This window comes from Rhea americana, unplaced genomic scaffold (genome assembly GCF_003343005.1).
Source record: "Rhea americana isolate MKP2758 unplaced genomic scaffold, rheAme1 scaffold_2, whole genome shotgun sequence".
Taxonomy (NCBI): domain Eukaryota; kingdom Metazoa; phylum Chordata; class Aves; order Rheiformes; family Rheidae; genus Rhea; species Rhea americana.
Window position 1 is genome coordinate 15672367 of NW_028186149.1, and position 13987 is coordinate 15686353.

Sequence of the window (13987 nt, forward strand, 5' to 3'; positions counted from 1 at the left end):
CCCGGCGGTGCGCGGGTCGCGCTCGGCCTGGCGGACGCTTCTGCGGCAGCCTGCGGCCCCTTCCTCGGCCGCGCAGCGCCTGCAGGAGCGCGGTGCGGGCCGCGGCGAGGATTTGCTAGTCGCTGCTACGAGTGTTTAAGCAAATAAGCAGTTGTGTTTCCCCCGTAGCAGGACCGTGTAGGAGCGCATAAAATTTAATAGGGGCGCAGCTGTTGCAGTGCGTAACGAGCTTTGGGTCATTTCTGTCGTTTTCTTGGGGCAAGGTGATAATCTGGGCCTTACGATACACCATATGTTCTCTGTCTTCAGCGGTATGTGTGTGGCTGCAGGTGTGCGGAGGCTAACCTTGCCTGTTTGCTGTAGATGGATGAAAGGTGAGAAGATTTGTGGTGCTCAGGCCCGTCAGCTCCTGCGTGCTAACGGCTGGGAGTACAAGAACCATAGGTACCTCTGCTCCATGTTTTCTACACYAGCCGTGGTGGCCACTGTTCAGAACATAAGTTTAAGACATCAGTTCTGTCACTGTGAGGGTGCTCAGCGAGAGGGACCACATCTTGGCAGCTCCCGTGTACCTCTGCGGATACCTTGACAGGCTCAAAGAAGACCCTGTCGGGTAGGATGTGCAAGTGGATCATGTCCACCCAGGTCTAGGGCATAAGTAAACTTCGCTCAGATCTCAACAGGCGTGATGCCTCTGCTGTAGCCGTGGCTGTTGGTGTTCCCAAGTGCTGGGAGCTGCGGCAGCATGTCAGGCCCCCAGGAGGGCCGAGGCCAGGAAGCAGCCTGCTGCTGAGCYGGCGGCAGCAGGGATCACTGGAGGCTGCTGTCAGCAGGGGTGCAGCGGCTCRCCTTTACAATTTGTGTGCATGCTCTGCCCGAAGGAACTGGGACTGAAAGCAACTTTTGCTGTTTTGCTATGAAACTACATATAGATGTTCTGAGGTGGTTTGTTTTAACTAAYTTAAGTTACTAAGAAAGTCTTTGAATAAAACCCAAACTTTTATTCAAAAATAGTTGTTCAGGTAGGTGCACACAGAACAGCAAGTGGTTATTTAAAAAGAGAACTTCATGTGTAGAGAGTCTCAGATGGATGAAACCCTTAGTGTCTGCGTGGAACACAATTAACTAGGGCAATCTGAAAATAGAGTTGTTTTGTGTCTAAATCAGCTTGACACACCTCTTGCTCTAGTGTGGGCAGGCAATTTTGCTATTTTGTATTTTGTGTTGGTATTTAAAGTGTATTTTAAAAATAGGATTGATGAAATGTTTCAAATGAATTTTGTTCTCTTGAAAGTCAAAAAGTTCAGAAATGTTATTTCACACATACTTTAAAAAATACAGCATCCAAGCTTAGCTGAGGTTTATTTTAAAAAATGTGAACGTATCTGAACATTGCGTATGCGTGTCTGTTTCTCCAAATCTGTTTGAGAAATTTATGTACATACTTCTCCATACTTCATATACAGAAAAATTATTTTGTGTTTATAAGTAACCAAAATGTAAAAGAATCCTTCCAGGAACATAAAGTGAAGTACAATGAGTGCAGAACAGGAGCAGGCTATTACGTTTGTATTGATGTGACATGACCTTGCAGGGCCTTTAACAAAGCTGTTTTAGTAGCATGTGAAGATCTTATATCTCTAGTTACTTCCATCATTTTCCACTGAAAATGGAAAGATTTTTCACAATAATGATTATTGTTAGTTTTCTGACTTTGTGGGGATTTCTTTTAGGTTGAAGGAACAAAATCCCGAAGTTTGTATGAAGTTATTTTGCTGTATTCCTTAATTTGTTTCCTTTACCTCTTTGGACTGTATAACTTGTCATTGATAAACAATGCAGAGATATAACTTCCAGTAAGACTGTTATGTTATCGCTGATAAATTTAATGTGTGTAGAGCTGTAGGATCAAAAAGGAGGTCTTTGGGGATTTACAATTTCAGGAAGATTCTTTTGCAGCTCTCTTGTAATGTTAAAAACTTCAATTTTCCAGTATCTAACAATGAAGTATTCAGACTGCAAAATATGTTTTTTTAAATCAAAAACAATGTATTAGTGAATTTAAATAAACTAATTACAGCGTATCTTTCTTACCTTACATGTCTATTTGGAAAGATTAGCATTACAGATAGAAATTCATAATTTACTTGTTAATCTGTTCTCTTTTAATTTGCTCGCCAATTTTGCAATAAAAATATATTTATATATTCAAAGCTTGTACTTCAGTAGGTGCCATTTTCTGAATTTAAAAATAGACTGCATGTGTTGCAGAAAACGCCTTTGGGCAGGAGAGGAGGGGGCTATCTGTCTGGTTGACATGGAACATAAGAAAAAATCTGAAGTATGCTGGAACTAAATATACTGATAAGCATGCAGCTATAGGGGAAAATRAGTTAACATGTATTGGATTTAGTCTTATTAGCACATTAAATGCCAACAGAATGGCAATATCCCACTCTTTATCAGAATTAATCACCGTTTTGCTGTGAAGTCAACTCAGACCCTGTAATGTGTGCAAACAAAGGAAATATTTTCTTTGGAGTCTAGTTACGAAGGACGATGATCATTTACTCCTTGTTCTGCCAGCAGTCTGCGGTGTTGGTGTAGAAAATGAATGTTGTGATGTTGAAATAAACTTTAGATGTTGTAGCCCTACAAACATTTTGAACCAGTTCTCTGTTTAAAAAGCAAGTCTGAAGCAGATGTAAATGAGTGTGACTGGGCTTTTTATGATAGCTCGAAGTGATACACCTTGGGACGTGAGACTGCACTGCTTCTTTCGGATTAGTTCATCATCGCAGGGAAAGGCGCGAGATTGTTGTGGGCTTAAGAATATGATGATCACTGCAGCATGAGCTTCTTGCCAAAGGGGCAAGGTTGGCCTGTCGGTTTATCTGTCACTTCTGAGTTGCTGAGATCTGTTATGACAAGTTAGTGAAAAATTCCTGGTAGGATTATCAGTGGTTTTCTGTCACTGTAATTAAGCTGGCAATAGAGTATTATTATTCAATTCAGTTATAGACTGTGCATTTTAAAAATTTATTGGCAACATAGTTTAAAATAAAATGGTTAATGGGGCAGCATATAATAATGCCAGTACAGTTCAGCCAAATGGAGCTTGTTTTGAGCTGACCGCCGGGCTGGCAGGGCTGCGCTGTTGAGAGGAAGCTGGCAGGAGGTCGGCTACAGGTGGTGGCTGTGCGCAGTGCCTTGCTCAGGTGTGTGCAGAGACCCCCTGGAGCAGCYCACAAGGGCCCGGGGTCCCACGAGCTGCAGGGCAGGCTTTTCTTCCCATGTGTAYGTGCATGTGTGCCGAGCTGAGGGCAGTAGTGGAAGAGATGTCATTGCTGGGGCCTAGTAATGAATGTTTGCCAGGGCAGCTTCAGCAGAAGACAGAGATGGGAGGTCCCCCTTGGACCCTGAGGTCCACCAGCTCAGGGTCCACGGCCCTGCGCTATGGCCCGTGAGTGAGGGGCTGTGGATGCTGCACGTGGCCAGATGGGTGCTCTGCAGACTTGAATCTCTCCCCAGGCTGATGTGTTCTGAGGAATTAACTTGCTTTACAGGAAATCTGACATCTTTACAAGATTGGAGACAACACCCGTTAATAGTGAATGAGGCTTGGACACTTGGTGCTTGTAAATATTTAATGTCCTGCTGCTCATCCTGGGTAGTTCTGGGTGTGAAGGGGTGTAGTTTCCTTTCAATCACTGGAGTTGCACCTGCTGCTTTCAGTGCTGGATTTGACTCTCTTCAGTACAAGGATGGTTTGTTTGGAGATCTCTGTATTATAATATTAGCCTTTGATTATTGCATACCCTTTGGAGGGTTTGCTTATTTTATTTTGTCACTGCTCTGACCTAGAGAGTTCTTCACATGAACCAGGAAGCAAATTTGGACACAACCCTGTGGCTAAGTTCTCTAAAGTACTTCTGTCTGTCCAAGTCACTTTTAGATTCTTTCACTTATTTAATAAGGTTCAAATATAATATCATAGGGAGCACCGAGGCTGGTTAGCAGTGTCAGCAATACTAATCAGACATAATTCAACTGACTGTCATGTAAAGGGAAGTAAGATGAGGTAGGGGGACAAGAAGGCAAGTCACTTCAAAAGAACTCCTCTGAAACCCAGCTCCGCTCTAATCTGTCTTTCAAAACTGGCTTCTCCTGCCCTCATAGAATGAATCAACCTGACATTTTAGTGGTTTTTTAAAGAAATGGGGTGAAGTGTTTGGAATGCATCAAAGGAGTGAAACAGAGAAGATCTGAAGAAGATCACCTTTTATCTGATATCCTCTTTTTTTATTGTGGAGGAGCAAAAGTAGGTTAGGTCTTTGTCCCCTCTTTTTACTTTATGAAGTTCTGTATTGCTTTTTTGTGAAATATATTTTAGTTTAAGAAGGATTTTATCGCAGGAATTACAGTATATAACTTTCGTATTAAATGTCTTTATGCAATTTATCGGAAGGATAGAGTCTTTTGGCCTTCATGCTACATAGTATATGTACCCTATTTGCTCTGAAAATAATTCTATTCTAAATTAGATCAAAAATGTATGTATTTAGGGTCAAGTGCACAACAGAGATGAGTCGGTTATCTCAATCCAACTGTTGTAAATACAGAAAAATAAACATCACTCCTCTCGARGTTATAGAGGGCAAAGAATTTCTTTCTTTCCAAGTCACTTTTCATTGTAAAACTGTCTTTGAATGCTTGTGTTCTAAAATACTCAGTGCAAGTTTATTTGTCTTGCACTGGAATTGATAGTAAAACTCTCACGGAGTTTTCTTGGAGGAAAGTTAGCCAGTGCTGACTCCTTCTAGAAGAGCTTGTATTTTCAGTTGTCCTTGCTGCTGCTACTCAGCTGTAGAAGCTGACTTGTGTGTTTCTAAGAGAAATAATCCTTTATTACTGACTTGTCTAGACTTTAAAAGAGCAAAAAAGTGTGAATGCTTTTTAGAATGTGTTAATAACTTTCCTTCTACTATGGCATGGAAGTGTTTCATTTCAGGATTCTCTGCAAGTATAGTCTGAGCCATGGGTTGCAGAAAAAAAAAATCTTTTTGTATAGAATGATAGTCATTTGAGTTGAAATGTTAAAGAAAATAACATAACTTACTAATGTGTATGTATTTAAACTTCAAGCCAAATGTTAACTTTTATTTTTTTTTAATACTTTCCAGAGACGCGTGGAATTACATTTAGAATTCAAATCAGTGTGAAAGAACTGCTGGACACGGATGTACTTTTAAAGCTGTTATTTCACTTACCAGTCAATTATCCATCAACTCTGCCAGATATTTCTGTTAACTCAGACCAGCTTACCAGGGCCCAGTGTAAGGATGTGAAAGATAAATTACTTGAGCAAGCAAAGAAACATCTTTCTGAACCCATGGTACATGAGCTGGTTCTTTGGATTCAACAGCATCTTAAATATATCATTAAGCAATCAGCAGCAGTTTGCAGTGAAAAAACTACTTTGTCAAGAGGAGCAAGTGTAGAAGATGGCGTCTGGATGCTCTTTTTGCATTTAGATCACATGAGAGCAAAGGCAAGATACGTCAAAACTGTGGAAAAATGGGCTTCAGATCTGAGGCTGACTGGAAGACTGATGTTCATGGGCAAGATAATATTGATTCTTCTTCAGGGTGACAGGAGCAACATTAAGGTGCAGGAACAATGAATGTTGACTAGTTCTATTGATTTACCACTGAAACCTATGTGTCTGAATATTTTGTGTGCGTTTTTCTAACATTAACAATTTTTGAAGCAGAGTGATCATTAGGAGAGTAGGAAGGCCCAATAACTTAATTCTATATTTAAGAAAAATAAGGTTTTCTATGGGAAAACAAGTAAGTGAAGCCTCTAGACTTGTGTCCTGTTTTCTTTTACTTYCATCATAATCATCTCTTTGTATTCCCCATGCTTCCTGAGTCTAATATGCTTAGATTTCATCTCTTACATTCCCCAGATATTCCAGAACATACCCAGAAAATAGAAAACTTGTGAGAAGAAGTTGTTAACAGATATGTTTCTAGCTCATTCGTGTTTCCTTCCTTGCTAATTGGAGCACATGGTGTTCATACCGCACACCTGGGGTTTGAACTTCCTGTCTGTTGTTACGAACTCCCACTGAATTAGGCAGGTCTTTGTGGTGATATCAGAGGAGAATGTTTTGGCTTTTCAAAATCAATTCTCTAGATCACTTAAGAATGTGTGTAACTTGAAGCTGATAAATAGAAACAAGCATGCAGTATTTCGGATGGGTACTTTCAAAGTTTGATTACTAGATTCTGAAATATAGCTTATTGTTTAGCATAAATCTTTGCATTTTACTGAACTTCAAAGATGCAAGTGAAATTTAATATTAATTTTGTTCTTTTTGTTGTTCAGGAGTACTTGATTCTTCAGAAAACTTCTAAGGTCGATGTGGACTCAAGCGGAAAGAAATGCAAAGAGAAAATGATTAGTGTACTGTGTGAAACAAAAATACAGTCACAGCATACAAGGTATAATTTAGTACTGTTGTGGATAGAAGTGTAACTGAATTGATAATTACATTCTGACAAATCTAGGCATATTCATAAGTTTTCCTTGTACAATGTAGGTTTCAGACATTTGAAGTCAAAGACTATTCAACTCTGGATGAGCTACAAAAGGAATTTGAAGCTGCAGGACTTGCAACTCTTTTCTCTGAGTTTGTGCCTTCTCTCTTAAAATAAAATAAAGCACTGGATTTTTTGAACCAAAGCAGCAGTTGACTGTGGATGCTGACAGAAGATAAAAAGACTAATTTGGCAAACTACTCCAAAGTTGTTCTGAAAAAAAAAAAGTCAGAAGTAGCCATCCTTCTGCAAGCAACAAAAGGCAATTCATGCATTAAAAATTGATGATGTTTTGGACTTTATATATAGATAACTGTTTTCAAAGAATGTAGAGTTAATTGTGATACTTGCGCAGGAAGCATGAAAGACTTGAGAAGGAGGGGTTTATAGTTAAAAGAACAGTCTTCTGATTAAACTATCTTTTCCAACACCTATTTTCATTGTTTTGTTTTTGATTCTCTCTCATGATAGTATTTTTCCAGCAGCCTGTTGGAAAGTGTGATGAATTTTGCTTTCAAAGCTTACAGGAGTGTATTTCTTTAAAAAGCATAGTGATCATAAGTTTGAATATGTAAGGACAGTATATGGTTTATATCCTGTGAATGTTCATCTGCAGACTTTTCCTTCTCCATTTATTTGACTCTGTAAATACTTGAATGTAGATTTAAGGAGAAAGTTTGTGTCACTTAGAACCTGAAAAAAAACTTTGAGTGTTTATTTGAATATTACWGTTTTTACCCTCCAAAGTATGAAAACACCCTAGTGGAGAATTTAAATTAATAAAAAAAAGTTGTATTACAGCTGAGGTAAAGCCAAATATTCAGTTATTCACGGTTAAAAGATCTATGTTGAAAAATAGCGTGTTGGTGGAGTCTAAGGYCTTGAAAAGATGCAGAGGCTCTCCATGTACTGGAAAGGTCTGGCAAGTATCAAAAACAGTTAAAGGCTTATGCACGTGTGGTGCAAGGAAAAGTAATCAGTATTTCTCTGCAAGTCTGTATGTTGTAAGATTTTGCCAGATAGATTTCATGTCCTCAGTCAAATCTATAGTTTGAAATCTGCCACTGTTCTGGAAAGAGCATAATAAGGTACTTCCGGCACAACTTGCTTCCAAATCTCGGCCATTAACATATAACTGGGGCCTCACCCCACTTGCATATACATCATTTGAGTATTCTTTCTGTTGATTTGGGGAATTGGATTGAATAGTGTGCCTAGTATGTGATCTCATATTGCATGTGACTGCAAAAATGATTGAACTGTACAGTTGTGGCTATCTTGCAAGATCAGGTGTAGACTATCCAACTCTTTCTCACTGATAAAAGCTAGTGTAATTAGTTGTTTAAGAAAAGCCATTTTTAGGGTCAATGACTGCAAGTTGCACTTRGATATAAACTCACATATTCTCTTGTCTATTATTACCAGGTGCCTTCTTGATTAACTACTTGGTCAGAGCTAGCATTCCGTAGCAGCCAATTTGGGAGGAAAAAAAAAGAAAGCTAAATTAAAATGACAAAAGGATAAGTTACAGTTCTCTTCTAATCTGTTTATTCTCTTGCCAAATGAAGTTGTTCTAAGAAGCCTGATGATTTCTGTATTTCAGAAGCCACAAAAAGCAACTTATAAAATGAATTTCTATTACTGTTGAATTTTTTTACTCACTAATTTGAATTGGACAAATCAACAAGTCTAGTGTAGGAAGAGATTACAGTTTTTATGCTTGGTTTGGTGTGCTTTAAGAGAATTACAAATCTGATCAGCCTGATGCTGTTCAGACAGCAAAGAATAGCATGAAAACYGATGTCAGCCTGATTCTGTCAAAGCAAATGCTTTTGCCTACCCATCAATCAGTCACTTAGTTTGAAGGGTAGGAGTATACTTGTTTTCAGACAAGTAAACAATATTCTTAAAGATTGTTCTTTTGGAAAGATGTTGCAGCTGTCTCTTAACTGATGGTTTGTTTGCATGTATTGTAAAAAGAGATGGGCAAGCCTGTGAGCCCCTGGGGCAAAAAAGTCATAGAAGCACAGACTATGGTGCATATATTTCCCTCCAAAGGAAGAGAAACAGACACAGAAAAATAAAATGCAGGGAAATGAAGCCAAAACTCCTGAGAATAGTTAGAGTGCACATAGCAGTGTCTAAGTAGTAAATACAGTGTATATAGCTATCAGAGTTGGACATTTCACATGCAAGGAAAAACAAAGTCTACAAAGAGAAAATGGTTTAACAAACGAGAAACTAGTTTTGTTGTGGATATTGTATTACAAATAGTTCTTTGAACAGCACATTTAATAAAACCTCATTTCCTGTGAGTTTGCTTGTGTCTRAGTGCATGTAAAGCCTTTCTTCTGGTAGAGACATTACTTTTCCAGCTGGATTCTCCAGTGTTTGATATCAGTTATACTTGCTCTGCATAACTCATTAAACCTGATAGGATTTTTCTCCTGTCTGCTGCCTGTTMTTATCAAAATTGTAGGAACTTGGTTTCTTTGTGACTTTTAACCTAATTTTGGTTGAAATGAATTGAATTCAAAAGTAAAAAAGAAAAAAAAATAGTAGTATATGCCTGCCCCATATGGAGAGCACAGCAGTGTAACCATAGTTTCCTTTGAAAGACTAAAATGAAAGCTCTTGCAATAGGACTGACAACTTGGAAAAAAAAACAAGTTTTGTAAAAGACAAAACTGAATTTTGATTGGTGTTTTTTGGATGCCTTGTCTTATGAACTGCAAAGCAAACAAGGCAATAGGGGCAACTGAAATAGGAGTAAAAACCCAAACCCAGTATCAGCCTTATAGCACAGTTGTTTTTGTAGGACTGTAGCACCTTGAAGCATTCGTTCTAATCCAGAAAAGATTTGCTCTGATCCAAAAAATGGCATGCTAAACTTTAGTTTTATGGCGTGGGTAGGTATCCACCGGTGTCTAGCAATGTATCACCAGCTGTTTCAAACAGATTTGTTAGGGAAAGGGACATATAACCTTTTCCTGCTCCTTGTGTTTGACTAGTCCAAGGAAGCTATATGTCCGCATTTTCTGTAGTGCAGGAAGGATAGTCTGGAGAGAGCTGAAGACATTTTTTTTTTCATACCTTCTGTGCAGCAAATGTAATTTGAAGTAACCAAAAGGGCAACATGAGGTCCAGCTAATTTTTAGTACTCTGTGTAACATACCAGGTCTTGCTACATGTGTATGCTACTACTGTGGCAGAGGTGTGATTTCTCTGAAAACAAGGAGGGCATTAGACTGCTCACAGATTATGAACTATCCTTGGAATGATCTCTTTAAATAGATGTAGGTTTTTTTCATTTTGTGGATAAGGCCAATTTCTGTGTTTTTATAGTTTTACCTTATTTTTATGTAATATTATTTGTCTCTTCTGTGTGAATGACCACAAGAAACACAAAGATTAAAATAAATTGTACACGAAGTGCTGTAAAATGCACCAAATAATAAAATATTTTCCACTATTAAGTTTCTTTTCCATTGTTCTTTTTAAAATATTAAAAAAGAAGTAAGGATGATTTAAAACTTGGTGTCTCTTGATTTGTTCAGTTTATCTGTGAAAATACAAACAGTCGTGTTATAGTTAATTTGAAATAAGATTATAAATGTTGCACGTATTGTATTTCTGGCAGAATTTGAAAATGAAATTGCTTGTATTATGAAATAGTGCAATTGTTGGAATCAACTTTCGTATATCTTACAGTATTATTAAGCATTATTATCCCGTCTCTTTGTGCATAACACATGTAACTGTGGCAACACTCTGTTCTGTTTTTTATTTTATATACGTAGTTAATTTTGTTATCTAATGCGAGAAGTATGATTGTTCATATGCTTAATTATAGACATAAATGGAACTTGAAAAGTAAATATGCTAATAGCATTTTGCAGTTACTGTTCAGTACTACCCTGATATGTACGCTTTTATATCAATATTAGTTTGTGTTTTCTAACCTCACTGTATTAACCTGCAGCAAAGAGCACTCTTTAGAATGACAGAAAAATTTGTATAAAAGGCAGGTTTACATAGTAATTTAAGGAACTCTTAGACTCTAAAAATGAAATTCTTTAATATTTTCAGTCAATTATGCATTCAGGAGCTTTAATTTTATGCTAATAAGGTATCAACCATTACACCTTTCTTGATATTTTGTTTGTTTGTTTTGTTTTTCTGTTTCTTAAACAATATAATGCAAGTAGTCAGTTTGCGTTCTGCATTAGAGTATAGCTGATCATGGAARTTTGGTCAATATTTTTTCAGTATTTCCCATTATAAATTCCCATTATTCATGGTTAATAACTTGAACACAAAATGTCATTTTTTTGATGAAATTTGATACAAAAGGTCTCAGCATGAGAACAATGGCCATACTTTGTGCTTATTATCTTCAACTTTTACTTTTCTGTGAAAAGAAATGAAAACTGATTTATATGGAAAACAGTCACAATTTTCTTGAGCAGAATGCAACAGGCTAACTTGCTGTGTTATCATAGGTCTTGATAACTGCAGGTTGGGATACTGTTTGAGGCCATAGTGCAGCCGCTTTTGGCAATGTCTAACTGCTCCGTTGAAGCCTCTGCCTGGAAATGTCTGGAGTCTGATATTGAGAATTGAGGGACTAGTTTCTGCTGGCAGAAAACAAAGAGTGATTGACTGCTGCCTGATCCGAGTTTTACGGAGGAGAGCAGTCTCTCTACAGGAGAGCAGTCTGTTCCAACCAGTTTTGGTCCTATCTAGAGGTACTCCTTTATGCTAGTGCTGTGGATGCTAATAATCCAAGCTTTACACTTATGCTAGTCACAAATGCTGCAGGCATTCAGTGCCATGATTTTAAGATGAAGGTGCTAAAATCAATGTACCTTTAACCCTTTTAGGATGCACTATGTAGAAAAAAATCAACACAAAATGATTTTACTAGTCTCTGATTACTAAACTATGATATTATACAGAAGCTGGATATTTTTGTATGGCAGTTGACGGATAAGTAGTGCCTTTCAGTCAAGATAATATAAAAAGCTTTTTCTTTTTCTTTTTCTTTTTCTTTTTCTTTTTCTTTTTCTTTTTCTTTTTCTTTTTCTTTTTCTTTTTCTTTTTCTTTTTCTTTTTCTTTTNTTTCTTTTTCTTTTTCTTTTTCTTTTTCTTTTTCTTTTTCTTTTTCTTTTTCTTTTTCTTTTTCTTTTTCTTTTTCTTTTTCTTTTTCTTTTTCTGTGGAGAACACTGTCCATGTGAGATGCTGAACAGAAGCTGAGCTGTATGGATAGAGCTATGCCAGGGGCTGGTTTTTATTTGGTAGAAGTAGAGGTGTTAGAAGGGAACAGACGGCAATAGAAGCACTGGTGGTGTGGCTCTTGGAGAAGCCAAAAGTTTTTTTGGGATTGATTACTGTCTGAAGAGGTTTGGGAATATGAGCAAAGAAATTACTACTGTATCCAAGCTTGAAGAAGAAATAACTGAAATAAATGTGTAGCTTCATTGTTATCTTCTCTTTTTAGCGGAAGCAGCATATAGAACTAAGAACAAATAATGGAAGTTTTCACAGTTATAGAGATGACAAACTGAATTGAAGAGCTGTAAGCTATGCAAAGGAATTAAAACATTTTTTTAGAAGTTTTCCTAAAATTACTGAGGGATAAAAAGGGCTTTGTTGAGGCAACAACCTCAAAATAAGACTGGGAAACAAGGCTGTCACATTTCCAGGTGGTTGGAGAAATGGATTGAAGAGGCGAACAGCAGCTTTGAGGAGCAGATTATCTGCAAAATATGGGAGATCTGGAAAGACTAATGGGACTGACAAATCATTTTCAGAAAAAAATTGACCACTTGAGTGGAATCAGAGAACATAGGTAAGTTTTTAATTTTTATGACATTTTATCTGCATTGTTATTATGGAAGCCTAGCGTGGAGATGTTGGACTGTCTCAAATATTGCATGGTGGCTTAGGAGGCTTATGTATTGCAGTTCCACATCAATTACAAAGTTCTGGATGATAATGATGGTCCAGTGGTATCTTGTGATTTAACTGCCACAAAGCTATTGTGAGTCAAGAATTTTGCATGGGATTAAGAGCCACCCTTTAATTTAGGCAAAGTACATCTAGTAAGAGCAGAAGTGGGAGGGGAAGAAAAGACTCCTCAGGAATGGCTAGAAGATTTCCGTAAATGTTTGTTTCTAAGATAATCTATATAGTAAGAGAAGACTTCAAGGTTGCGTTTACATCAATAAGGAGCCAAACAATAGAAATTCAGCTGGGCTGAACATGTAGATCAGAGTTTCCGGGCTGGAAGGTACTGGGAGCCTGGCTGCTTCAGGCTAGTTCTGAAGAAGCAAGAGAAGGCTTTATAAAACAAAGCAACAGGGGGAAAGTGTTCATTTAAATACTGATGCTGTGGAAAAAAAGTTGATCGTTGCAAGAAGGACGATTTTAAAGTAGAATAGATATAAAGACGTGTCCCCAAAAGGGTCTAGAGTCGACACTTCATGCAGCTCCTGAGTGGTGCACAGAAGCTGAGGCTGACTCCCAGCAGAGCAGGATGGGTGTCTGCTCAGTAGTGCCTGCTACTGGATCGCTGTGTCCGCTTAGTTCCTACTGCTGTTCTGCGACTTTACAACAGGCTCACTGTCACATCTACCTGCTGAAGAGTTCCTAGGGCATGGGACAACTAAAAGCAGACACAAAGCTTGGGAGGCATCAGCTGGATGTTTTTTAAGGTCTCAATGTTTAAACAGTAATGGAGGTTAGGCTGCTGAATGCGTAATAGGGTTTGTAATAAGCATAGGAGCACTGGTATGAGCTCAGAAATGTTTATTTAACAAACCAAGTCTGTTAAGACTGAAAGAGCTACTTAACTTGAAGCAATATAATCAGCTTCAAACAGAGAGAGTGATTGTAGAAGGTGAACCCATTCAATAACGGGGAAAAGTCTTTCTGAAAGCTGGACATTTGGAATTGTAGCTGAAATGATGAAAAAACTAGCAATGGGGGATTTTTGCACTGTTATCATTAAAAACTGTGTAAAACAGGCAAATAAATGTTTCTTACTGATGTAGCCTGTAGAATTTTCTCATAAATTTATTGCTAAGATGAAACAAATCACTTCTGGGCAATTGTTTTCCAGTAAAAAAGTTTTCCTACCCCCAGGTAGAGTACAAGATTGAAAGTCATAAATGATATTTTAGCTATTATGTTACTTATGGATTTGTAGTAGGAATGGGTTACAACTTGCTGAAAATCTGTTAGTAACAGCAAGTCATTAAAAGTGGAGCAGTAAATGTTACGGAATTTCTGCTTGTGTGGAATAAAGAAAACCCCTAGAGAAAGAGGTGAGTGTATATGATTCCTGTTACGCAGTATTTTGCAGAGACTTTTTTTGAGT

At 37.8% G+C, this 13987-nt stretch overlaps 1 protein-coding gene across 1 annotated transcript; it reads left to right on the top strand.

The window, feature by feature from the left end:
* The first annotated feature begins 48 nt into the window (after positions 1 to 48).
* RWDD3 (RWD domain containing 3) lies at positions 49 to 10081 on the top strand. Its single transcript, XM_085303612.1, has 4 exons — positions 49 to 374; positions 5184 to 5668; positions 6394 to 6509; positions 6608 to 10081. The coding sequence occupies exons 1-4, from the start codon at positions 293 to 295 to the stop codon at positions 6720 to 6722; spliced, it is 798 nt and encodes a 265-aa protein (XP_085159738.1). The 5' UTR covers positions 49 to 292; the 3' UTR covers positions 6723 to 10081.
* The last annotated feature ends 3906 nt before the right edge of the window (positions 10082 to 13987 follow it).

Bases quoted from the DNA above. Each gene is read 5' to 3' on its own strand.
- RWDD3 (XM_085303612.1), top strand. From the start codon at position 293: ATGTTCTCTGTCTTCAGCGGTATGTGTGTGGCTGCAGGTGTGCGGAGG. The intron at 375-5,183 runs GTGAGAAGATTT...AATACTTTCCAG, and splicing joins TTGCTGTAGATGGATGAAAG to AGACGCGTGGAATTACATTT. The intron at 5,669-6,393 runs GTGCAGGAACAA...TTTGTTGTTCAG, and splicing joins GTGACAGGAGCAACATTAAG to GAGTACTTGATTCTTCAGAA.